Raw genomic sequence first — 27,902 nt, 5'->3', positions numbered from 1 at the left:
CTGCGAAAACTTTGGGCCCAGGCACTTATTCTTTTACAAATTAAGCACTGGATTTACCACTTCTTCGGCAGCCCTCATGGCTACCAATTTGTCAGAATTCTACAGCTTTTCATGTGGGCAAAGCAGACACCCTCAATGTACTGTCCCTCCGGTAGTAGCAAAAAGAAAACAAGTATTAGACAAGTTGCACAGCAGCACGGGCTACATGGATTAAATAAAGAAAATAGCTCTAAGATGTGGCCAGCATTGACTCTGCCACATCACTATTATTTTTTTTACTTTCAGCCTATTTGCACAGCAGCACAGTCGCTGCTGTGCAGCACTGCCAACAATTGTTTTTTAAAAAGCTGCAGAGGCCAAGAATTCAAGGGGAGGGAAGTCGGTGGTCCCTGAGTGTGCATGCTGTGTTTTTAGGAGTGTAATATTCACATTATTGGGATGGTTCTCTTTGAGACATATTTCTTGACAATGACCTGCACATCTGAGAATTTTGTGGTTGGTGAGATCAAAATGCAGTTATGTGGAAAGGGGACTTGCTGAGGATTTGGGATCTAGTCTGATGAAAATATGGCTGCGAGTCTCCACCCCTCCTCACCCACCCTTACCCTGTCGGGTACAATGGTGGCAGGCCAAAATGCAGGTTCACTTTATCCAAGCCCTCTGTTATAGGGTGAACAGGAGTCCTCTGCACAACCCACTCTGCGCTAAGCCCAGGAGGAGCTGTTTGTCTCGGACTCTCCCCTCTCCTCCCAGAGAGGCAGAACAGTGAGGCACTCTGGGGCACCAAAAGACTACCCCAGTACCCCTGGCAGAAGATGTTTAGTTGGGCTGTGGGGCTCAAGTGCAGAATGGCTGGCTGGCGGGCCATTTAGAGATAGAAGCTCTCACAGTTCCCAGCGGTTTCTGCAGATGCAGGGAAAGAAGCACAACAAGACCCCTTCTGGCATGGAGCTGGCCTCTGTTGAAGTCCCTCAATATGCAGGTACATTTTTGCTGTAATGGTGTTTCGGCTGAATACAAACAAATATTGGTGCTTGCAACTGGAGGCGGTACCATAGGTATTGGTGCAGGGAGGCTCCAGGCAGGAGCCTCGATGGGTTGACGAAGCTGCACTCCTGGCCACTCTAGATCCCCTTCCTGGTGAGATGCTCCCTCGGTGGACCCGATGGTCAGCAACACGAGGAACTGGGCAGTTGTGGCTGGAACCTGCTGGTAAGGGAAGTGACTCCTTCAATCCAAGGGAAAAGCTGACTGGTTGGTGAAGTGCTGGCAAGTCTCTGCGGCTTTCAGAGGGTGCACAGCTGCAGGACAAGTCGGGTCTTTGCAACTGTCAGGACAGGAGCAGGTAGGCAGGGTTTGGTGCCAAAGTCCACAGCTAGTCCTCAGTTCTTGCGCGGGTCAGCTCTTCTTCTTGTAGTCAAACACATGTAGATTCCTAGTGTCAGGGGGGGGCCTAAATACTCAATTTAGGAATTTTTAGGGGAGTGTAGGGTAGTAGCCAATGGGCTACGTACCCCTGCGGTGACTCCACCCCTTATATGACCACATTCTGTGGGGAGTGGGCATAACCCCATCCCAGAGTTCCTAATTCCACCAAAACCAAGGTGGTGGGACCCCTACTTCATGGATCAAATTGAGGTTATGACTATCCTGGTGGTGCAATACACCTACTTACATAGCTAAATTCCCACCTGTCCTGGTGCCAAATGGGCCTCAGGGAAGGGGTAGACATTTCCCAGGTCTGGGGGAAGCCAGGGTCGCATATCAAAGGTGGCAGGGACTTTGAAGTCCCTGGCCTTGGTATGCAGATTCACTAACCATCCTGATGGAGGTGGTGTGAACACCTTTATCCAGGGCAGGCATGGCTTCTAACCTCAGAGAGCTGGGGCTTCCGCCTCCAGGGGGTCAGAAACTCGTCTGTGGTGGCAGGCTTGGTCGATACCAGTCAGCCAACACACTAAAGGACTAGTAGAATTTCAGGGGGCACTTCTAAGGTGCCCTCTAGGTGCATGTCATAATAAATCCAATGCTGGCATCAGTATGGATTTATTTAGATGAGGTGTTTGATACCAAACACCATTATATTCCGGGGTAATCATGATGACCAGTGCCTAGCACAAATCCTTAAGATCACTGCCCGATCACTTGCGTTATCTAGTACTGGAACTAGACACCACAGGGGCATATTTGTTCATGCATATATGTCCTTTCATAAAATATAATGCACTCTTCCTTAGGGCTTTAAAGGCCTGCTGTAGGGGTGACTTGCATATATTATAATCAGTTGTGCCGTAACTGTACACAGAGTGTCTGTAATGTTATGTTTTCTCAATGGTTTGCACCATTTCACGCATTCTGCAGTGGCAGTCTGCATGTAATTTGTATGGGGGTCCCTTAGGATAGCATAATATGTGCTGCAGCCCTTATGAACCCTCTTTAGTACCCATGCCCTATATACCAGGGGTATGATTTACAAGGAACTTACAGGGGTGCTAAAGTGTGTGATAATTGCTCACAATTGAGTACTTTTGTTTTCAGGGGAAAGAGCACTGGTGACTGGTTATCAGGCTTCAGTTCACTATCAGAGTCAAAAACCAGCATCCAGTAGTTTTTGGGGGCAAAAAGTGGGGGGGGGCATCTCCAAAGAGAAGTCCAGTTTCCTAAAAGTTTTATTAGTAAATCTGTATGTCTGTGCAAATGTAATGGTCAGTTCAAATGAAAATGTGTTGTCTGTATGACAGTGTGCTACCACACCATGGATGCACCACTCTACGCCACTCTACTCTGCACCAGTACACTTTACACCACTCCACGCCAATGCACTCTACTCCACTTTGCACCACTCAACCCTACACCTCTTCTCTACTCTATGCAGATGCACTCTACGTCACCCTTCTCTACACCACTGCACTCTACACAACTTCTGTCTAGGTCACTCCAATCTACTCTATGCCACTCCCCTTTTTGGAACTCTGCAACACTGCATTCCACGCCACTGCATTTTTTGTGGATACACTCTACGCCAATGCACTTTATTCTGTAACACTCTCTACTCCCAGACACTCTATACCTATCCACTGTACACCACTCAAATCTACTCTGCACCACTGCACTCTATACCACTTTAACCTATGCTATTACTCTACAGGACTGCACTCTATCCTGCAACACTCCACTTTACGCCACTTCACTCTACTCTGAAACAATCTACTCTACACCACTGCACTCTACTCTGAACCACTATACTCTACGCCACTCTATGCTAATGCACTCTACTCTGCACTCTACTCTGCACTCTATGTGAATGCACTCAACATCACTGCATTCTTCACCACTGCATTCTAAATCACTTCACTCTGCACCACTTCTATGCCACACTACTCTGCACCACTTTACGCTATTATGCACCACTCTAATGTACGCTGCATTGTATGCCAATGAATTCCATGGTGCTGCATTCTATACCAATGCACTCTACACCAGGCCTCTTTATTAAACTGCACTCTACGCCACTGCACTCAGTGCCACCGCACTCTACTCAACATCACTCTATTCTATGCCACTGCACTCTACAACACTACACCCAAGCACTCTACACCAGTTCACTGAACTCTACGCCACTGTCCTCAACTCCACCAACCTCTAATCAACACCACAAAACTCTACTGAACTCTACTCTGCAACACTGCACTCTACCCCACTGAACTCTACACCAATCTACTCTGCACTACTGCATTCTATGCCAATGTACTCACTCTACACCACTGCACTCTGCAGCACTCCACTCTACACCACTGCACTCAACAGCACTATATTCTACAATGCACTGCTTTATGCACTCTATTGTGCATCACTCTAGGCCACTCTACTCTGTGCCACTCTACTCTGCATCACTGCACTCTATGACACTGCACTCTACTAGCAACACTCCAATCTACGCTGCTGATTCAATCTGATATGCAACACTCCAATCGACGCTGCTACACTCTGCTATGCAACACTCTAATCTATGACAATGTATTGTATACAGCTGAATTTTATGCCACTACCCTCTAAGCCACTGCACTCTGCTACACTGCACACCAATGCACTCTACACCAGTCTACTCTACTCTAATCCACTTTATGCGACTCCACTCTATGGCACTCCAGTACAAGACACTCTATGCTACTTAACTGTATGACACTACAAGCAACTCTGTACAAAACATAAAAACTGCCTTAGTAAGTATCCACTAATAGACTAAAAATAGGGAAACGTTTCCAGCAATAACCATGAATCAATCAATCAATCAATCAATCAGTGATTTTTAAAGCGCAGCTAATCACCCGTAGGGTCTCAAGGAGCTGTTAGTGGGCATGCTGCTCAATCGAAGAGCCAGCTCTTGCGATCCTTCCCAAACCTCTTCAGTGATGCAGTCTGCCGGAGCTTGAGAGGTAGAGTGTTCCATGTCTGGGCTGCGAGGTAGGAGAAGGATCTTCCTCCTCCTGTGCTTTTCTGGATCTTGGGAAGGGCTGCAAGGGTGAGTTGGGAAGAACGGGTATGTCTGTTTGGTACGTAGAAGGAGAGGCGGTGGTTGAGGTATGCTGGTCCTTGGCTGTGTAGTGCCTTGTAGATGGATGAATGCCAAGGATAATGTCTGGGACACCCAAAACATAAAAACATTCATAACCTACGCTGCAGTTCAGAACTGTTTTATGTTGATAGAAAATAATGGGTAGCCTCAGGATTGACAATCACAAAATCAACAAAGTCCTGCGTGTAACTCCGACCCAAAGCTTCATGGAGAACCACAGGGGTGGCATCAACTCCAGAGAACAACAACACTTTCTTCACAACTTACAAGTCTTGTCCATACCTCAGAGTGTCTGGCTCACCTATGCAACATATATATTGTGGAGGTTACTATCAACAGCTCTGTTCTCCTGAAAACTGCTTTTTGTTTAGATAAATTCTGGAGAACTGCACCAGGGTTCGCACTCTCACCAATAAGGCCTGAAGTGGGAAGGGAAGTAGGCTTCACCACTGTGAAAGAAGATTAGACAGTGCCTTACAAATCATCTCAGTCAGGAATTATGCCTCTTATTAGAAGTCCATAGTAGCTCAGATGGTCAGGAGACCAAGAATATGCATTCTGGCAGCCTTGGACTCATTTTCCAACCTATTCAGCTTAAAGGTTCCAAAGGCAAAATTCACGTGCCAGCATCCCTTGAAGATCTGAAAATACGGAGCAGAGAACGTCTACTGAAAATTAGGTAATTTGGTATTTTAATTATCCCACTTCTTGTTCATGTATAGCAATTAAGCTTCACAGAAGACACTGATCCCTCACTGTGGCCAACAGTGCTCGGCAAGTCTTTCAACAGACTCATAATCAACATTTCTCCCTACCAGAGTGCATGCCTGCCTAGAACTCTCTCCTCCCCGACTCCCTATTAAATAATCTGTTTTTTTCTTTAAAATGTTCAACTAATTTCTTTTCTATCAGCCTAACCATATGAGTTAAATTTCATATTTTTTAATAATCTTTTATGAATTCCAAGACATATTTGCTAGAGCTATTTTAAATATTGATTACTTGTTTTCTTTTCATTTTGCAAATATCTAATAATACAGGGACATATTTTAATAAAAATAAGAAAATACTTACCAACGTACTAGACAATGAGCTCTCGGAGGAAAATCATTGTTTGTGGACAACAAATCTTGCAATGCCAATGGAAGAGTATCTGTGAAAATATGTGACACACATTCAAAGTCAAATTCAGCACATAATCTGGTAAAAAACTGAAAAAGTTTCAAATAATTTGAAGATCAATCACAAATTTTAAACAATGGAACATTATGTGGACATTCAGCTCAGTGCAGCAAAAGGTTATTCTGGTGTGGGGGTGGTGTGCAGGATGAAGACTTGGTAGTTCTTTACAAAGTTATCATCTGCCACCTTTGCTTCCCCACCTTTCCCACACCTTTTCTCTGTATACTAATAGCCTTAATGCCTTTTGAAACTCAGCCACAGTGTGTTTCACAGACCAGACATCTTTCAGTTCTTCAGGACAGAAATAGTACAATAATGCAATGTTTGAAATAAACCTATTCTCTGTCTCCTTCAAACTCAATTTCAAAGAACTTAAAAATATTTTTTTTACAAAATAATATTGAAAACATATTACTAAAGGCATCTTTTCTTAGCATAAAGGACTGGCCCAATTAAATCTAGGTGACCCATATTTAACATCTCTGACTGTACAGATTAAATTTAAATTATAATGATTAACTACATCATGCTAAAAACCGAGAATGTAAACCTGAAAAATAACGTTTTGGATTACAGAGTGGCACTGGAAGATTCTGGTGCAGTGTGGATTGCGTCACAAAAGCTAGCCATTTGTTCACCCGAAACCCAAGCCAAGCGCAATACAACATTGGATTTTTATAGTTAGAAATTCTCTATATTGTGTATATCCCAGAATATCAGCTAAACCAGCAGCTTCTCTGGATCAATAGTCCGATGATGTTTTATTATCAGGATATTTGGCTAACTCATTAACCATAGCAGTCCAGCTAGCTATATCCTCTGGTACTTTGTCGTCTTTCTTGATGTTTTTCATTTGTTGCTCCTCCGCTGTGGCCAACACAATCATATTTATTCCGATTTTTCCACTGCTGGTATAGGAAGCTGGTTCTGTATATACTATATCCAAATGAGATAAAGTGTGCACAGAGTCCAGGGCTTCCCGAGAGGCTTCACAGACACTAAAGGAGGTAATACTAATGCTCTTTTTCGAGATAGTGTGGTTGAGCAGTTAGGCTCATCAGAGAGTAGTGCAAAGCACTTGTTGTACACAGTCAAGAAATGAGGCACACACTCGATGACTAACTCCAGGCCAAACTGTTTTTTATATAGCAAAAATGTAGTTTGTTACTTTATAACTAGAACCAGAAGAACGTTGTTGCAGGTAAGAACAGTTGTAAAGAGGTATCAAGCATACGTATGAAATGTATTTTGTTTGGTTTTAGCACATAAAGCAGTTTACAAGTAGCAATTTTCTATTTCAAAAGTTGACTGTGCAATTTTCCATTCGATTCCATAGGGCTAGGGGGAACGGGGGGGGGTGAAGTATTAGTATAGATAACAGGTAAGTACACGACTTACAACTTCAGTCTTCAGAGGTTAGGATCTCCATAGGTCAAAGTTTAGGTTGACCCCAAAAGTGCACCACCAGCAACACAGGCTGGCTAAGTGCAGAGGTCAAAGCTGGCATCAGGTTTGCAGTGGAATCCTATGAGGACAGGGGGTGCTTGCAGGTAAGTACCTGTGTCTTCAGAGAGCAGACCTGGGGGGCTTAGATAAGCACTGGGGGGGGGGGGGGAGGAGGGGAGTACACAGGGGGTTGGGGGGAGACACAGGTAGGCACCAATCATGCACCCTCAGTAGCAGAGGGGTGGCCAGGTGCAGGGTGCAAACACAAAGCTAGGGACCCACTGCTTTTTAATAGGGGCACCAACCGGTGGACACAAGGTCAGAATCGCCTGGGGGGCCTGCTCTGGACCGGTGGGCCACCTGGACAAGGGCGGTGGGCGTCAGGTGCAGAGTGGGAAGGACTCGCGGATCCGGGGCGGTTCTGGAGTCCTTTTTGGAGTTTCTTGTGGACAGGGCAGCTGTCCTCTGGAGTTCTTGGTCCTCTACTCACAGGGCAGTAGCTAATGGCTTCTGTCCCTGAAGGTGGCTACACCCTTTCTGCCGCCACTCCCTTTGGGGAGAGAGGCACATTCCTAACCCTATTCCAAACCAAGATGGAGGATCTGCAGGGAGGGGGTCACTTCAGCTCTGGACCCCTTAGGGGTGGTCCCTAGCTGGAGTAGTCACTCCTCCCTGTTTTACCTAATTTTCCTGCCAGGCTTGCTGCCAAAAGTGGGGCTTCGTACGGGGGGCAGACATATCCACTAGCTGGACTGCCCTGGAGCACTGTAACAGGAGGCCTTTGAGGCTCACCGCCAAGTGTTGCAGTTCCTGCAGGGGGGGAGGTGTGAAGCATCAGAGTGGGTTTATTGTGCTGAGAAGTTTGAAACCTTCAGTGAAGCCACCATGGAGCTGTGGAGTTCGTAATGACAAACTCCCAGCCCATGTGATTAATATGGCCACAATGCACTTACAATGTCTAAGAATGTCCTTAGTCACTGTAGGGGCATATTGCTCACGCAAGTATGCCCTCACCTGTCGTATAGTGCACCCTGCCTTAGGACTGTAAGGTCTGCTAGAGGGGTGACTTACCTATGGCACAGGCAGTGGTTGGTGGGCATGGCACCCTGAGATGGATGCCATGTCGACTTTACCTTTTTCTCCCCACCAGCAGACACAATCTACAATGGCAGTGTGCATTTGCTTGGTAAGGGGTCCCTTCGGGTGGCACAATATATGCTGCGGCCCTTAGGGACTCTCCCTAGTCACAGAGCCCTTGGTACCACTGGTACCTTTTACAAGGGACTTACCTGTGTGCAAGGGGTGTGCCAATTGTGGGAATAATGGTACAGTTTAGGGAATGAACACTGGTGCTGGGGCCTGGGTTAGCAGGATCCCAGCACACTCTCAGTCAAGTCAGCATAAATATCAGGCAAAAAGTGGGGGGTAACCAAGCCAAAAGGGGCACTTTCCTACAGCTGGTACCCCTAGGTTGTCTCTAATGTATAGCAATCATTCGTTATGCAAGTTATAACCCTACTTTCCAATTATATACATCATAGGGTGTTTTTCAGGCTTGGGAGTTATACTTAATAAGCAATGCTTAGGGAACAGTCCAACTGCAGGGCTGTTCCCACCCCAAGCCTTGTCACAATTGTTTCCCAGTAATTAATACTCAGCATGGGTCATATGTAGAAATGAGGTGTCCATATCTCTGCATCTATAACAAAATAATAACCCCTTGACAAATTTTCTTAAGTTTACATATGTCTAAATAAGTGACATGCAGGATGTTAAAGTGTACAAGTTTGACTCTGGCATTGTTTTAAATCTTCCTCCCCTGTTAGCATGCCTTTTTCTATTCTGAATCTGTGAAAGGTTAATTTATATTATTTTGCCATTGTTGCTTGACTCTCAAGGCTATCTTTCTTTCGTCTTTAATACTCTGAATCAGCAAGGCCTGCCTTCATTCTTGTCTCACTGCAGGGCATTTGGAAAACGTGTCCAGGTCTCAACCAATCAGGCATATTGAAGGAATTGATTAGGCCTCATCACAAAGGCGTCTTGGGCTTCATTAAAAGTTATACATGTGTCATTGGAGTACATACAGGTCACCTATAGTCTTACAGTCTTGTTCCTTTCAACTTTTCACTGATATGTTGAAGTAAAACACCTACATTTGCAACCACTAAATATCTAGATTCTCAGAGAAACGGAGGCAGCTGACTATCCTTTCCACTGCCGCTTCACACGTAATTCCAGCCTGTTGTATTATGCATGGTAGTAAGACCGTGTACTTTCTCTTTTCATATGAAATGTTGCAAGGGGTGCATCATCATAGGATCTCTCCAATAACCTTTTCTCCCAGCTATCATCAGGCATGAACCATTTAGTTGCAAGCCATTGTTGGGTTGCCATATAATGAAGCTCTACGTCAGGAAGCACTAAACCCCCATCCTCTCAATCCAGATTTAGTGTGTCAACTTTCAATCCACTTCTTTTTCCGGCCTGTATAAAACTGGATTACTTTTGTGTGTGAGATGGGGGAGTGGGTTGACTATCCATGTCAAGGGATAATCACAACCCTTGTCAGGGAGAGCCCCCTGTCACTAAACACCGTTTTCCAGCAATTACACAGTGAATACTCAAGAATTATTTTGGCATCTTGTTTCACTACCCTTTAAAGTGCCCCTCTCTCCGCAATATGCAAAACCTAGAGGCAGATGTTGGTTGACTTTTCAGGAACAAGACAGTGGACACACAAGAAGTATCTGGGTATCCAGTTCTGTGCCTTTTAAGTGCACCTCAAAGTGACAAAGTGTTATATGTAAACCCAACAGACCTGTCAAGCAATGTTCCCTTCAAGCTTTCTGTGCACTGCAACCAAAGCTATGTACACCAAAAAAACGACCATGCATGCAACATGTACATGGGATTCCTGTTTAAGCCTAACAGGCACATGTTCACATGTTTCTTTTTTTAGCATTTGTTATACTAAACAGGTTTGTAAACCTGCATTGTGTGTTACACCTTCTGTAATGCAGCTTTTAACTGCCATGCATCCAGTATGAGTTGTACCAGCTGGGCAAAGCTAGGAAATTCATAGGGAGAACCAAGCCAGATCGGATCCTTTAGAAGATTCCACATGAAAAGATACAGTAAGCAGCATGCAAAACATATGACAAAGACTTTTCCTAATTAAAAATGTTATTTCTCTAACAATTGCATTTCAATTGATTTGTTGTACAATAGATGATAGCACGGAAAAATAAGGATGGCAGGCTTTAACACCATAAGAGATGGGCAGAAGACGCCACAACCCTAAAACCTGACACCCAGCTGTGACATTACACAGTATCAGATTGCAACCCCAGGAGCCATTCTTCGGACTGAAACATCACTCTGGAAACCTGAGTGGCTGAAATCACACCAGGTTCCTAAGGCCATATCATATTAATAATTGAGTATGTGGTGTACCACAAATGTACATTGCCACTATCAGTAGGTAGAAGGGGCATTTGAACATGTGTTACAGGCCCTGCAAGCATGAATGAAGGAGTTGAGAAGATGTGGAGAAACGTTAATGGTTGAGAAGACTACAGACAACATGTGGATTCCATTCCATAGAGTCCCAGTTCAGAGAAAGTCCTTAAAGTATTGCACATATGCAGCAGTGCTTCAAGTGGACTCAAACTGGTGAGGGATCTCTTAAAGGGGCATGACCAAAAAAGTGAAACCAAGCATCCTTTTCAAGAGGTATTGCTGAATCGTGGCCCAGAATCACTGACACAAAGCAGTATTCGAGTGCCTTAGGGAATTTTCCGTTAGTACATCAGGCATAAAATAAAAATAGATCTACACCTAAAACAAGCCAAACCTATTGGCTTTGCAAATGTTTTTTGATCTATCAAATAAATGAGTAGCAAAGTGTTGGACCTGGCCCTTTTTGCAGGGTTTTGCCTTCTTCTTTCTATTTTTTCTGACCTGTTTTTGTTGGATTTAAGACTCTGGGCACTTTACCACTGCTAACAAGTGCTAAAGTGCAAGTGCTCCCTGTCTAAATTGTATTGGTGATTGGTTTATCCATGATTGGCATATTTGATTTACTAGTAAGTCCCTAGTATAGTGCACCAGCTGTGTCCGGGCCTGTAAATCATATGCTACTAGTGGGCATGCAGCACTGATTGTACCACCCACATGAGAAGCCTTGCAAACAAGTCTCAGTGCACTGTGGGTGCAGCTTAAAACTGCCATTTCGACCTGACAAGTGCACCCCCTTGCTAAGTCCAAACATTCCCTTTTACTGCATGTAAGGCACCCCTAAAGTAGGCCCAACACAGCCCCATTGACAGGGTGCAGTGCATGTAAAAGGTATGACATGTACTTGTGTGTTTTACATGTCTTGACAGTGAAATACAGCTAACTTTGTTTTAGGGTAACACAGGAATTACCTTGAAATATCTTTTAAGTATAGTTTCCCATTGAGAGTAGATAGACATGTGGAGTTTGGGGTCTATGAGCTCACAATTTAAAAATACATCTTTTGGTGAAGTTGGTTTTTGAACTGTGAGTTTGAAAATGCCACTTTTAGAAGTGGGCATTTTCTTGCTTAACCATTCTATTGTTTGGCTGTCAGCTGAATACACGTCTGGGTCAGGATGACAGTTGGGCTGTTTGTGCGTTCACTCTAGACAGTCACACAGAGGGAGCTGAGGTGTGCCCTGCAAATCCTGATGGCCCATCACCAGACTGAAGAGTCTTCCTGAGCTAGATTCTTCCTGAGCTAGAGTGGTGGGAGGAGCTGATACTCCACCTGAATAGGGCTGTGCCTGCCCTCACACAAAGCAGTTTCCAACTCCCTGGAGTGTGTCTGTGGCCAGGGCAGGGAAAGGCAGGGTCCTGTGCACTACAAAGACTTCTCTTTGAAGTTAGCCTACTTCAAATATGGAAATGGGTGTCAAGCTAGATACCTTAGGAGGGACTGCCACTCTGCCTGTTGCTTTGCTGTGATGGCCTGCTGCTTGCTGCTTCAGTCCTGGGAATGAAAGGACTGGGCTTTGCTTTCTACATGCTGCTTCCAAAGGTTCTCCAAGGGCTTGGACTGAGCTTGCGTCCTGTTAAGAAGTCTCAGGGACATCAAAGACTTCGCCTACCAGCACTGGGCTCTCTTACTGGGAGTCGTGACTTGCCAAGAGGTACCAAATCCAGTTCCTGGGCCCTTACGAGTGAGTTCAGGTGTACCAAGGAAGAAACAAGCACATCAACTCCAGAGCGACTTCGGAACCGGAGACGCTGTCAGACTCCACGCATCTGTCTGCACTGGAGCCGTGGTCCCTGCTGAGTTCAGCGCCAGATGCTGAAGGCCCGATGCCGCAGTACCTCCGAAGTCCAGTGACAGCGCAAGTCCAGAGCACTGTATCGCCGATGTCCAATGCACCAGACTCTGACTCTGCCGCAGCACCTGTGGCCCCCTGGTGTGATTGCGACACCGCAAAGTAGGAACAGACGCCTCAACTCCCCTGCCTAGCAGTAAGGACCTGACACCTCAACTCCCGTGGCAGTAAGAAATCAATGCCGCACCAGCTTTAGCAATGCCTGACCTCCTCGACTACGTGCAACATCTTTGTTTCCTCATCGTTTTCCAAGGTACTGTAAACCGGAGTCTACGAAGTCCATAGCCGGCCCATGCTCCTTTGTGGGTGGCACCGAACTATTGAAAGAGACTCCGTCAAGCCGTTGTGATAGCCCCAGGTGGAGCTACTGTGTCTCTAAGCGCTTTACTACATTTAATCTCGAAAAGTGTGTATCTTTACTTGTGAATGTTGGATGTTTGTCTTTTTGGTCTTGTTTTACTCAGATAAATACTGGTTATTATTCTAAACTGGTGTGGAGTACTTTTGTAGTGTTTTCACTGTGCTACTGTGTGTGTGAACAAATACATTACACATTGCCTCCGAGATAAGCCTGGCTCCTCGTGTCAAGCTACCAAGCGGACGAGCAGGGGTTATTTTAGTTATGTGGCTCCCTTACCTTGACTGGAGTGAGGGTCCCTACTTGGAGAAGGTGCAAACCACTGCCAACTAAAGACCCGATTTCTAACAAACAAAAAATTGTTGTGATGATGTGAACTAAAAATGTCTGCCTTTCACACCAGTTCTGTCAGCATTCGACCTGTAAGACACACACTTTTCTCACCACATCTTTCTGAAATCTTCCATAATCATATCTCAAGTACTTTCTTTCCTCTTCAGCATTATCTTTTTCCTCTCTCCTGCACATACTTCCTTTCTTCTCCCTCAACATTATGATGCTATTAATTGTGTTTGACTAATGACTTTGTGTTTCACCACTACGCATATTAGTTGCTCAATGTTCACCAGTAGCACATTATGGGCCTCATTATGACCCTGGCGGGCGGCGGAGGCCGCCCGCCAGGATGCCGCCCTCCATAATACCGCTCCGCGGTCAGAAGACCGCGGAGGGTATTATGAGTTTTTCCCTGGGCTGGCGGGCGGTCTCCAAAAGACCGCCCGCCAGCCCAGGGAAAAACTCCCTTCCCACGAGGATGCCGGCTCGTAATCGAGCCGGCGGAGTGGGAAGGTGCGACGGGTGCTACTGCACCCGTCGCGTATTTCACTGTCTGCTACGCAGACAGTGAAATACTAGCGGGGCCCTCTTACGGGGGCCCCTGCAGTGCCCATGCCAATGGCATGGGCACTGCAGGGGCCCCCAGGGGCCCCACGACAATCCTTACCGCCATCCTGTTCCTGGCGGGCGAGCCGCCAGGAACAGGATGGCGGTAAGGATTGTCAGAATCCCCTCGGCGGCGCAGCGAGCTGCGCCGCCTTGGAGGATTCTTAGGGGCAGTGGAAAACCGGCGGGAGACTGCCGGTTTTCCCGTTCTGACCGCGGCCAAAGCGCCGTAGTCAGAATGCCCAAGGGAGCACCGCCGGCCTGTCGGCGGTGCTCCCGCCCCCGTTGGCCCTGGCGGTTCTCTACCGCCAGGGTCATAATGAGGCCCTATATGTTTTGTTCAGTTTAGCTGCCTATTGGCTTTGACATGGCGTTAGCCATTACATTTTGTATTCAGTTTAGCTGCCTATTGGCTTTGATATGGCATTAGCCATTACATTCTGTATTCAGTTTAGTTGCCTATTGGCTTTGACATGGCATTAGCCATTACATTCTGTATTCAGTTTAGCTGCCTATTGGCTTTGACATGGCCTTAGCCATTACATTTGATATTTAGTTTAGCTGCCTATTGGCTTTGACGTGGGGTTACACATTGCAGATGAGCTGTGTTTTTCCAAGCTGTTTTTTTTCCACATGGTAGACCAAGCAGTGTTGTTCATACCAGACCTTAGCTGATAAGAGCACGTAGATTTTGTGTTTACCTCGCAATCCAGTCTGAGAGTGGGGGAGCTCGGGAGAATTGGCCGCTCTCCAGGGTCCTTCGGCTCTCACACTGAGTTTGCTTTTAAGGATGACTCTGGGCTACAGAGAGAGAGAGATCGAATCTGCTTTGACTTCAGACAGGAACTAGACGTCAGTTGCCTGTCTCCCGTTTGGGTAGAAAACCTCTTTCTCGCAGTTGACCGGAGTCATCAACTTGCAGACCCCAGAAAGATGAAACTGAATATAGGCCCTACCCATACGGTGATGAATTTGGACTTTTATGCTTTGCTTTGAAGTTATGCTATAATATAATCACCTATATTTGCTGTGTATATTGCAACTGAGAAGTACTTTGATATATTTTGCTTTCATTGCTGCGAGTACTTTTGAACGTGTGCTTCCAATCTACTAATTTCGTCTCTCAGGAACCTCGTGGGGTGGGGAATAAATAACAATAAATGTCTTCTTTAAACTCAGAAGTGCATTCCAGAGAGGTTCTGTAAGCTCGGTTATGAGATAAGAGGGAAAGCAGAACATTTTGGCTTAGTCGTTAGTAGTCAGTTTTCAGAGTCGGAATTGGAGTTTCAAAGTGCACTATTTAAAAGTGTAATTGTTTTTTGTTGTTTAGAAAATTACAGAAGCACAGCAGACCATGTTTGAAAATGCATGTGAAGTTAAACTGCCTTATGGTGCTGTGAGAAACATGTTTTCTTGCTGTGATAAAGCATATTTAGAAAATGTGCGTTTTGAAAGAAATGATGTTCCTTTTGTTCTTGACAGAAGGGTTTGGATACTTTTATCTGCTTACAGAAAAATGCAGGAGAGATGTAGGCAGTTAGAACATGAAAATAAGAATTTACGTGAGCAAATTAGCCAGAACACATTAATGCAAGATAATGCTGAAATCTATAAAACTACTGTTTTAGAAGAATCTGGCTTTTCCCATTCCAGTAATGAGGGGGTTAAGACAGCTGTGAGCCAGTCTGAGCCTCCATGTGAGCATAGCATAGAACAAAACACCCTAATTCCTTAACTGATAACACTGAGAACAGAGCTCAGAATGTTATTTACAAACCGCTTCTGCAAAGAAAAATTAATTACATGGCAGAAGTACTGTCGCAAAATGTGCAGTTACTGGCACAAGTAAAACAAAAGATTTTAGAGTTTCTTACTGTTTGCACTACACCGAGTTTCATTAGCTTGTTTGATTTTTGGAAACAGTATAGCCCTCATCGGAGTGAAATCTTAACACTTTGGTATAAAGTATCTAGGAAAAAATATAAGCAGCTGCGCGCTTTTAATTTAGCAAATGAAATAATTCAGACTTTAGGTTTCTGCGCAGTGGAAGAGGGAAACACTGATTTACATGTAAATCAGGAACAGGGGAGGACAAGAGTGCCCCTGGAACTTTGGAGTATGAAAACTGAAATATCAAGCATGCAGTGGGTGATGAATTCACCAAAATCTCACAGTTTAGGACAGGCATAAGAAGCTAGTATCATACACTGGATCTGGTACATGCAAGACAGGGCTAGAGTCACTGCAGCCCTACATGAACAGGTGTCACAAGCCCCTTTTCAGGATGTGGAGAGGGTGCAGGGAGTACCACAGGTAAAAGAGTCACCAGTGAAATTAAGTGCACCATTTGAATTCATGTCCCCTGAGGATAAAAAGCGTGTGTGTTTGACTAATGATTACAATCCAGTTACTGAAAAGCTGTTGTCTAGCAAAGGAGAAGGAACAGTGTTGTACAATGTGTGTCAGACTTTAAAGCAAGAGCTGCTTGAGATGTGTCATTTTTACACTGATTCTTGGTTCACTGCCAATGGGTTAGCCGTTTGGTTTTCCACATGGCTTGTACATAACTGGTTCAATTCCCTTGCAGACGTTAAAGAGAAAAATTCAGAGTCTGACGTGTCCACCCAGAATTCTGACTTAGTGGGGATGGCTAAGTGGGTGCACCAGAAATGTGGACAGCTGGGAGAAAAAGGCACTTACAGGTGGGCAAAGATTAGAGAGATGTACATTCCCCTAGATTTGATAAAAAAACGTGCAGCACGCACAAGAGCAATCTGTCCCACAAACAGTCACAGAGCAATTGGAGAGAGGAAACTTACCGGGACAGATATGGCAACTGCACTTTGTTTCCCTTTCGCAATGTCTTATTTTGAAAGCTGTGTAACTCCTCCACACACTTTCCCCCAGTTACAATTTGCATAAGTTAGACCATTACTCGCTGTAGTATGGAAATATGAACTGTATTCTAACTTAACTCCAGAGCTCTCAATCACATCCCATCACAATCACACATCCACAATTTCCACCCAATAAGACACCTGGATAGACTCAGTGCACAGCATGCACTGAACAAGAGTCATATTTGGCATAAAAAACTACAAATACACAGCTTTTGGAAAAACTAATCCTCTCAGGTAATGTATGATCAAATAATACTTGAAAGCATGGCCCCTTTGACTGCTGTTGGGATAATACAATGCACTAATTAATGTGGTTCTATAGTACCCAATGCCACTGCACCTGGTGCATCAATGGTAGCTACACCCCTGTGTAGAAAAGTGGTCCTTTTTGGCATGGTCACCCTTCAATTTTGGCTTTGTAATTGATGCAATTTTGACTGAACGTGCACTGGGTTCCTGCTATCCTGGTCCCAAGTGCCAGATTTCTTTTCCTAAAACTATGAAATAGGGCTGTGCCTGCCCTCACACAAGTTTCCCAACTGGCAATACCTTTGGCACCCCTGTGTGTCTCTAGTAAATGGTACCCTTGGTATCTAAGGTGTGGGTTACAAACAGGGTTCCAAGGGCTGCAGCATGTATTGTGCCATCCTCGGGGCCCTCTTAACTGGCATATGCAGGCTGCCCTTTTAAGCTGTGTGTCTTGGTGCAGCTAAAAGTGAATGCACGACAGGGCACGTCCCCTAACACTGCATGCAATACACCCCTGCACTCCTATAGCAGTCCTTATAGCTCTAAGGCAGGGTGCATTATATTACATGTGAGGACATATCTGCAAAAACAGTTATGCCCCTGCTAGGTCTTTGTCAATTCTTAGACATACTTAGTGAACAGGGAAGGCATTATTAAGTACATGTGCTGGACACTGGTCAATATGAGTTTCCCAGTTACAAAATGGCTTCACTGAAAATAGGGATTTTTTATATCAAACGTCGCATATAAATAAACCCTCACTGATGCCAATGATGGCTTTATTGATACAGGCACCCAGAGGGCACCTCAGAGATGCCCCCTGAATAACCTACCATTTACCTGCATGCTGGCTGACTAATTTTAACTGGCCTGCCAACAACTTCTAACCCCCAAGGGGGAGAGCCTTTGCTCTTAGGCAGACAGGAACACAGCCTAGTCTGGCTAACCCACCCCTACCAACAGGAGGGCCTGCAAATATGCATTCCAAGGCAGGGGGCTTCTAAGAAGCCCGTTGCCCTTGCTATGCAATTCTGGGTTCCCTCATAAGGGAGATGCTGAACTTCCTGTCCAGGGCCCATCTGACATCTGGAGAGGCAGGAAAATTAGTAGTCAGAGAGGTGTGTCCACTTCTCAGCTCAGTTCCACCCACAAGGTGAGCTGCCACATGTGGACACACCATCTTGGTGACTTCAGAATTAGGAACTATGGGAGAGGGTTATGCCCACTTCCCACAGGAAGTGGTCATATAGGTGGTGTAGTGGCCCCAGGGGTAAGTAGCCCACTGGCTACTACCCTACACTCCCCTAAATGCCCCTAAATTCGGTATTTAGGGGAGCCCTTGGCATCAGGAATCAGAACCTGCTGACCTGAAGGGCACTCCAAAGACGTAAAAATCAAGAACTGAAGATCAGTGACTGACTTAGCGCCAACTCTGCCATCCTGGCTGCTGACTTCAACAATTGTGAGAAAAATGCCTCATCCTCCATCTGCTGAAACTTCCAAAAGCCCAGAAAGACTGCCAGCCTTCACCCCGGCACAAGGAACTCCCGTGGAGTAGCAGAGCTGCTTCCCTGTGTCCTGGCAGACCATCAAGAAACACAGAAGAGGACTCCGGACTGCCAAAAACTGACGGCGGACAGCACCACTGCACTCGTGTCCAGCCCGAATTGAAGTGGGCCAACGGTGCCAGGGTTGTCCCCAGCCTCTCCAGAGACAAACTCCATTGTGGGTTTCCCCACTGCAACCTTCACACCGACGCCTGCAGCCTCTTTGTGCAGGCCCTCCGTAACTGCGACCACCTCTGGTGACGGAGACCCCGATGGTATACTGCACCTCTGCACCCAGATGCCCCAGACCAAGGAGAAGAGGACCTCTGGTGTCCCTACGTCCCCAAGGCTCATAAGACCTGAGCCCTCTTATTTGTTCAGCCAAACTGGACCCCCAGTCCATGCCTGCAGCCTGTTTCTACGGGCACTCCTCTACCAGTGACGCAAACATGACGGTCCAAGATCCCTCTGCATCCAGATGCCCCAGACTGAGGAGAAGAGGATCACTCAGGTCACTACGTTCCCGAGCATCGCAAGAACTGAGCCCACTTGGTGATTCACCCTGACTGGTCCCCCAGTCCTCATCTGCAGTATCTTTTTGCCCGGACCGATACCTATTGACTCAAATGGGGCACTCGATGCTCCGCTGCACCTAGTCGTCCCACTGCCGCCCTAGGTGACCTGTTGGTGTGCCCTAAAACCCTGCCCTTTACCCACCTTAAGTCTGGAAGATTGGTCCTGTAAGTTGTTGCAGAGTACCCGTTTGCTGTATTTGTTTTTTCTCCATTGGATAACATTGAAGCTTCAAAAAATAGCACTGTGGTGACTTTTCAAAACTGTAATAATGTCTATTGCAAGACTTACTTACCTGGTCGTATTTATTCTGGTGCCTAAACATATTTAACAATGCTTGTTATTTTTGTAAATGTGTGTGGATCTCCTTATTAAGTCATGTCTCATTTTTAGACTGTGTGCCTTTGGTAAATGTCTACTCGTTTCTGATAAGCCTAAGACTGCTTGACCACACTACCCCAAAAGAGAGCACCTTGGAAATGCTAGAGCAATCCCCTGCCCACTAGTAAGGGACCCCTGGACTCTTTTCACAGTGGATCTCATTTTGATATACTATATAAAGAGCCAGCTTCCTACACCCTGGTAATAGCATGAGCTCATGCACAGTACAAGAAAACACCATCTAGTGCCTCTAAAAGAAAATGCTACTAATAGTGGTGTGCCAATGCATAGCTTCCAGTGGTGCAGCACGTGCAGTGACACTGGGGTCCAGAGGGGCCCACTGAACGCTGAATCTTTCTGCATTTCACAGTTCAGACAGTGACCAAGGGACCTATTTTTTTCCTTGCACTAGGACCTATGCCACATTGGCTGCGTCAGTGGTGCTGTGTATGAAAGTAAATACCTTGGGCATTGTAAAATTATGGAGGTGACAAAATTAACAATAATGCTAAAAATGTGGGTTATTCATCTGTTATCTTTTAATAGAAAATGGGACAAATGAGTTAGCATGATGGAAGGAAACAGCACGTCTGTCTCTCAAGTGCTTGATAAGCAATGTGGAAATTATGCACAAAGAGTTAAAACATAGCAGTAACGTTTAGGGTGAAAAGAAGAGACAAATAGTTCATTTAGTGGCTGATTTGTAAGACCAAAGACCTGGGACTAATCCCGGCTTTCCCCCTTAAACAAATATTTTATTTCAGAAGACCTTGATTTTCTTCATTACCCTATAAGAAAGCACCTTCAAATAGGTGAGTTCACAATACCAAGCAACAAACATATTGTGTTTGATTTAATAGACTATCATTAGGGCAACCGGAATATGCAGCAGAAGAGGGCCACATTATGCAGCAGGATTCAGTAAATTATGCACCAAGAAAAGCTAATTAAGTGACATAATGCACCACATTTTGTGATAGTATTACTTCATTATTGTGTCATTTCTACACTGTCTGGGCATTCTTTGCACCTCAGTAGTACAAGTTTAACAAACAAATATAGCAATCAGCAACAAAAAGGTGACCAGACAACCGTTGCAAAGGGCCTTCCACTGCGCTGAAGCGTGTGACGCTGCATTTTTAGTTTCTTTTGAACCATTTGAGCTAGGAATCATTTTTTGTTAAAATCTACAGATTATGCAGAAGATGGAGGATTATGTTGGTAAATGCGGAAAATATATAACTATACGAAAAAGGCCACGACCCCACAATCGCATAATTCTAGTGTCCCCGACTTTAAAGTTGCTCTGTCTATAAGCATTTGAACCAATTACAACTCACTTGCCTCTTAATTCACAAACATGTCGCCAGGATTGAACAGGAATGGTTCTAAATTTATATTTAAAAAAAAAAAACACACACACTTTTAACCAATGGCTTTCAGTGCACTGACATAATGTGACGTATTAATGCCAAAGCTTACGTACACTTAAAGAATGGTGTTTTTTGTAATTTTTTTATTTTGAAGAGATTTCACCATATTTTACCTGATGATTGCTGCATGAGTTAGATGATTAACGTTTCAAGGCTCGGCTCATACAATGACTAAACCTGCCAGGACTGTGCACTGATGCAGGAGGAGTCCACTGGTGATCTTTATCTTTTTAATTGTCACCACCAGGAGTGGAATGTGTGAGCCAAGAACAGCAGAAGCCATCCCTGCAGTATCTGCCTTGTTCCTAATTACAAACAATATTCAGAGCACTGACTTTAAAGGAAACATTACTGCTGCTGAAACCATGTAGCCGCTGCCGCCATCTCCAAAACAAATGCAACAACTTTCAGGCCGACACTGTTCAATAGTTCTCAAAACATTTTCAGAAGTCTGGACTTCCATTAATACTATCTCCATAAGAGTGACCCCTTCTCCCACCGCCGAAACATTGGAGGGGATAACTACCATCATCTGCTGCACTTTTGAGACTTGTTCTGCTAAGCGGCAATGATCATTCTTCCGGATACTGAGATCTGCACTCAGCACGTCAATCTTTGTTTTGAGTGCCTCTCTGGACGCAGTGATGACCTGCAGGATGTCCTGGAGAGTGGATCCTGTCTGGGGCTCCAGCGGCTCTACAGGGATGTTGGTTAGCAACGTATTAACCATCATGTTTTTATGGACCTGCGTTCCCACATCCAGGTCTCTTTTTTGTAGCTTTGCCCGTGATGAGAGGTAGTAATGTACTATGCAGGAGACAAGGAGGGGGACCTCCACCATCTAGGTATAGGCCAGGCTAAAGTGTAAAGGAGATGAATGTGAGGCAAAGGTGACACCCTCCAGCCAGCTACCAAGAAAAGGGGGAAAGGAGGAAATCTAATCTCTCTCCCAGTGTGCCTCAAGTCCAGGCTTCCACACAAGACCCACAAGCACCAAGCCATCGAGCAGGACTCCACCTCCCAATCAGGAGGTCTCAAATCAGTTTCTCAGGTCTCAATAATTAATTGCGGTTGCAGTAATGTTGGACTTCCACTGCAGGGCACCCCAGACAATGTCACTCTCTGCTTCAAGTGCTCAGTGAGTTTAGGCGGTCCACCCTGTCTCAGTCCCCAATCTGCAACCCCCACTCTGCAGGGGTTACTGATTCAAGTGTATCGCCATTCCGCCCTCAGGGCAGAAATCAGGGGCACCCCCCATGCCAAGTCTGTCTTATTTAGGAGTAGACCAATCCAGGTGGAGCATGCCACAGTCCTCCATCAGCATCCCTGTCACCTCAATGTCCCACAATCTTAGAGGTTTCGCCTGAAAACCCTACCAGCTGCTGGAGTACCGTCTGACTAGTTTTAGCCAGCCTGTCACAAACAGACATGTTTGTGACCCCTGGGGTGAGAGGCTCTGATCCTGGGCAGTCAGGAACAAAGCCTGCTCTAGCAGGGGTGTTAACACACCCCTCCCAACTAGATGACCTGCAAAATCAGCAGTCTCATGCAGGGGGCTTCAAAAAGCCCAACACCCTTGGTATGCAGATCTGGCTTCCCTCAGAGGAGATGCTTACCCCTCTGACCCAGGGTCCATTTGGCACATGGACAGGCGTGAAAATTACTAGTCAGAGAGGCATGTCCACCCCTCATGTCAGTTTCACCCTTAAGGTGAGCTGCCCGAATTGGACACAAAATGTAAAACTCTCACATCTTGGTGATGGCAGAGCTAGGAACCCTGGAACAGGATTATGCCCACTTTCCGCAGGAAGTCGTCATATAGGGGGCACAGTGATCCCAGGGGTAAGTAGCCCATTGGTGGCTATTACTACTCAATGTCCCTAAATTCAGTTTTTAGGGGAGCCCCTGGCAACAAAAAAGCAAATCCTGCCAAACTGAAGAAGAACGACACTCCAGAGATACAAAAGCAAGAAATGAAGACCAGTGACGGACTCTGACCAGTTCTGCCAACCTGCATTCTGACTTCGACAACTGAAACAAGATGCCTCGTCCTGCAGCTGCTTGCACCTCCAAAAGCCCAGGGGAACTGCCAGCCTTCACCTCGGAACCAGGAACTCCTGAGGAGTAGCATAGCCACTTTCCTGCATCGTGCAGCACCCCAAGAAACACTGAGAAGACTCTGGACCGCCAAAACCTGACACCGGACAACACCACTGCACCTGTACACCATAGCTCAAGTTGAAGTGAGCCAATGGTGCCAGCGTTTTTCCCAATCCCTCGAGAGACAAAGTCCATCATGGGTCTATCCACTGAGACCTTCACCCCAACGCCTGCAGCTTCTTTGTGCAGGACCCCCTCTACCGCAACCGGTGATGGAGACCAGATGATCCATGGCACCTCTGCACCCGGATCGAGGAGAAGAGGACCAAAGGTGTCCCTATGTCCCTGAGCATTGTAAGAACTGAACCTCCCAGTTGGTTCACCTGTACTCGTCCCCCAGTCCCTACCTGCAACATCTTTCTGACCGGACCGATTTCCACTGGCTTTAATAGGGCACCTGACGCAGAACTACACCACTGCACTGGTCGTCTCAGTGCAGGTGATCTGTTGGTGTGACCTAGGACCCTGCCCCATACTCACCTTAAGTAAGTAAGATTGGTTCTGTAAGTTGCTGTGAAGTACGTTTGCCATATATGTTTTCTCTCCCATAAGGTAACAGTGCAGCTTCAGAAAATTGCACTGTGTCGACTTTTTAAAACTGTAAAGATTTCTCTTGCAAAACGAACGTACGTATTGATTCTGGTGACTAAATATATATATAAAGGTAACTGTTATTTTAATACATTTGTGTGGATTGCCTTACTTATTTGTGTGTGTCATTTATTTACTGAGAGTCTATAATAAATGTCTAACAGTCCTCTATGATAAGCCTAAGGCTGCTTGACCACACTACCCCCTAAAAGAGCACCTTGGGGTTGACAGAGCAAGCCCCTCTCCACTTATAAGGGAACCCCTGGACTCTTTGCACAGTATACCTCATTTTGGTATGCTATATAAATAGCCAGCTTCCTGCATTGATGGTGCAGTGGCAGGATAAGACTGGACATATGCTGTACCACTGGGTTAACAGGTGTTACCACTAAGGAATTCAAAGTGGTCTTTGGTTAGAAACATTTTTTTCAAGTCTCAATTTTTTAAAATTGCTTAAAATAAAATTAAATGTTAGGGCCATGTGTTAAGTCCCCCGTTTTAAAATACCTTAGTTAGTTAGGCCTTTTGGAAGTACACTTACATTTTTTAAAGTTTCTAATAAGGTCCCAACTACTTTAAAACCATGACTCAGGCAGCAGGTCCATTCCAGAAACCCAGCATGTGCCCATGCAAAAACCTTACGTTGGTCCAACTTAAAGCGCTGTGACAAGCATGGAAACTTGCCATGGGATCTAAAACTGAAATGCAGAAAATGACAGAGCCATGGCAAGAAAAGAAACCCATGATGAGAATGGGGAAGAGGATGCTTAAAGGGATGAGGATTCCCTCAGCAATCCTACTGATGGTAACACCCCTGGGAGTACTTCTGACACTACCCCAGATGATGTAGAAAGTGAAGATGCTGATCTTCAAAAACTAGCTAAGAGGATACACCTAGAGGCTAAACACATGGCTATAGAAAAAGAAAGAACTGAGATGGGCCAAGCACCTCTCTCTGGTGGCAGCAACATTTTAAATAAGGAGAAAGATGAAGCTAAGATCCCCAAAGGGAACGTCCACAAATATACAGGTGATGACATCACCAAGTGGTTTACAGCCTTTAAGAGGGTTTGTAAAATTCGGAAACTCAACCAAAGTATTGGAGCTCTCCACTCTGGGAGTTGTTTTCAGGAAGTGTAGGGATAGGCTCCTAACACTGAATGAGGCGGATGCTGAGTCCTATGCCCGCATGAAGGACACCCTGATTGAAGGCTCTAGACTCACAACTGAAGAGTACAGGATCAGGTTAAGGAAGACTAGAAAAACCTGAAGTCAATCCTGGGTAAATGTTGACTTCTCAGTCAGGACAATAGATGGCTGGTTGAAAGGGAACCAGGTGCAAGACTATGATGGCCTTTATAATCTCTTTATGAAAGAGCATCTGTTGAGTAACTGTGTTTCTGAAAAAAAAAATGACTCAGTACCTAGGAGACCTAGGTCCAATTTCACCCCAAGAATTGGGAAAGAAGGCAGACCACTAAGTCAAGACTAGGGGTATCCATGACAACTCATGGCGAGGGTGACCAAAATAAAGGGGTTGCTAAACTACCCCTGCACCCAAGGGAAAAATGGTGACCAGTCTAAAGATAACAAACAAAGAGGGTCATTTCAACCTCGGTGGTCTTTTCACAAGACTGCCGAGGGACAGCCGTGCTGAAGACCGCCAGTGCTGGCGGTTTTCCGCTCTGCGAATTATGACTGCTGGCAGCCCTCCGTCCTTTTCCGGACGGAGAGCCGCCAGCAGCCATACTGGCGGTCGGCGGGGAAGTGGAGTTTGCTCCACCTCCACCGCCCATCAACAGAACACCGGCCACAGAATCACGTTACGTGATTCGGCGTGGCGGTGTTTTGTTGACGGGGTGCTGGCGGCGGAGCAGCCCCCGTGGGGGTGGGGGAGACCCCTATCAGTGCCAGGGAAGGGATTCCCTGGCACTGATAGTGCTTACCGCCATGGATTTCATGGCAGAGCCCAACCCCATGAAATCCATGGCGGTCAGCAGGGTCATGATACCGCCGGCTGTCTTGTGACGGCCGCCGGGCTGGAGACCCAAGTCTCGGAGAAGTGGCGGATGACCATGGCGGTAAAAACTGGGATACTAAGAAGGCTTGGTGCTTTAATTGCAAAGTCAATGGATACCAAACTGGTGACCCTGTCTGTCCCAAAAAGAATCACCCTAGGGCACCTACAGCTCATCCTGCTGGTGGTACGCCTCCCAATGGGATCCCAGGTGTGCCCTGATCATGTCAGAGAGCACACAGATGCAAGTTTAGTCTCTGAGGGTGGGGTGGATGTAGCTGCCCTGGCTTTCTGGCCTAATAATCTGGAGGAGTACAGACAACAACCTCATATAAATAGGATCAGAGTTGAAGCACAAAGGGATACATGTGAAAGTATCCTAATGGTGACTGAAAAACTGATATTCTCAGAACACTATCTGACTGGTGAGACCTTAACAGTCAATGCGGATATCCCTTGGCAATGGTGTCCTTCGATTGGTGAGAGGTTACTGGCCAAATGAAGGTGGTGGTATCCTCTGCAATTCCTGTAGCCTGTCTGCTAGGAAATGATCTGGAGTCCTCAACATGAGCGGCGGTTGGTGTGGGTGTTTGTAAAAACAAGAGCACAATGCAGACCGCAGGATGAAAAAAGGGATGCTGAAGTCTGGAATAATGGCCCAGCCCTCCACAAGAAAAGGCAGGAAGTCTGGGAAGCCAGCTTCTGATCAGCCACAAGCTCAGTTCCCCTCTCCTCTGGGAGAAGGCCTGCCAGCCCTTGAAATAATGGAACCCCAAGAACATGGACCTTACACACCAGAGCTCCTGGGCCCAGGGGTACCCTCTAGGGAGACCTGTGCCAGAAACAGAGGACCTGTCCCACTCTTCAAGGCCTGAAATAGAAAGCTGCTGACCAGGAAAAGGGAGTTGTCAGTAGCTCCCACAGAACTTATTGGGAGGAGGGATTCCTGTATACTAAGGCCAGAGACCACAGTCTTGGTGCCACTGGGAGAGTGGTAGTGCCTCAGATGTATAGAGAGTTCCTACTCACCTTCGCACTTGACAGCCCCCTAGCTGGGCATCTTGGCCAGACCAAAACTTGGAGTAGGTTTCTCATTTCTACTGGCCAGGTATGTCCCAGAAGGTGAAGTAGTTTTGTAACTCCTGCGTTATCTGTCAAGACAGTGGTAAAACGGGTGGCAAACCAAAGATCCCTTTAATCCCACTTGCGGGTCCCTTTGTAAGGGTCGGGGCTGATGCCGTTGGCCTCCTGGTCCCTCCAACAGCATCAGGGAACGGATTCATAGTGGTGGTAGTGGATCGTGCAACCAGGTACCCTGACACTATTCCCCTTAGAACTGGCACTGCTCTTGCATTTGCCAGGGCCCTCGAGTGTGTTCCCCAGTGTGGGGTCAGACAGAGGTAGTAACTTCATGTCTGGTTTCCTTAAGGCCATGTGGAATGAATGTCGGGTGACCTACAAGTTCATCACCCATATCATCCACAAAACAAATGGTTTAGTTGAGAGATTCAACAAAACCATGAGAGGCAGGACTCCCTGAAAAACTCAGACAGAGATGGGTTATCCTATTGCCTTGTCTGCTTTTCGCCGACTTAGAAGTGCCACAGAAGGGAGTAGGTTTTTCCACCCTTTGAACTTCTGTTTGGTCATCCTATAAGAGAACCACTGTGCCTAGTAAAGGAAGGCTGTGAGAGACCTCTCAATGAACCTAAACAAGACATTGAGGACTATGTGCTTGGCCTGCGTTCAAGGATGGCTGAATACTGGAGAAAGCATCCAAAACTCTGGAGGGCAGCCAGGAGCTCTGCTAGGACCAAAAGGCTGCACTGCTGGAGTACCTACCAGGACAGACAGTATGGGTACTGGAGCCTGTGGCTCCCGGGGCACTCAAGGACAAATGGAGTGGCCCTTAACCTATTCTTTAAAAGAAGGGTGAGGTCACATATCTGGTTGACCTAGACACTCCCAGGAACCCTCATAGGGTCATCTATGTGAACCACCTAAAAACCTTCCAGGACAGGGCTGATATGGCCATGCTGATAGTCACTGATGAGGATCAGAAAGAAGAGAGGGAGCCTCTCCCTGACCTCCTCTCCCACAGCCTCAAAGATGGGGCAGTAGATGGAGTGGTCTTTTTAGTCACCCTCTCTGCCAGCAGCAAGCTGACTGCAGGCA

General features: G+C 46.1%; 1 protein-coding gene across 2 annotated transcripts in view; it reads right to left on the bottom strand.

Moving 5' to 3' along the window:
• The window catches only part of RAB3GAP1 (RAB3 GTPase activating protein catalytic subunit 1), a 434,305-nt gene that overhangs the window by 386,262 nt on the left and 20,141 nt on the right, over positions 1-27,902 (bottom strand). For both annotated transcript variants that reach the window (XM_069225057.1, XM_069225058.1), the window contains exon 5: positions 5,651-5,729. In XM_069225057.1, coding sequence (XP_069081158.1) covers positions 5,651-5,729 — 79 coding nt within the window. The remainder of the gene's footprint in view (positions 1-5,650; positions 5,730-27,902) is intronic.

This window comes from Pleurodeles waltl, chromosome 3_1 (assembly GCF_031143425.1).
Source record: "Pleurodeles waltl isolate 20211129_DDA chromosome 3_1, aPleWal1.hap1.20221129, whole genome shotgun sequence".
Taxonomy (NCBI): Eukaryota; Metazoa; Chordata; class Amphibia; order Caudata; family Salamandridae; genus Pleurodeles; species Pleurodeles waltl.
The sequence above is the reverse complement of the archived record's forward strand: the minus strand, read 5'-3'. Positions and strand labels throughout refer to the sequence as shown.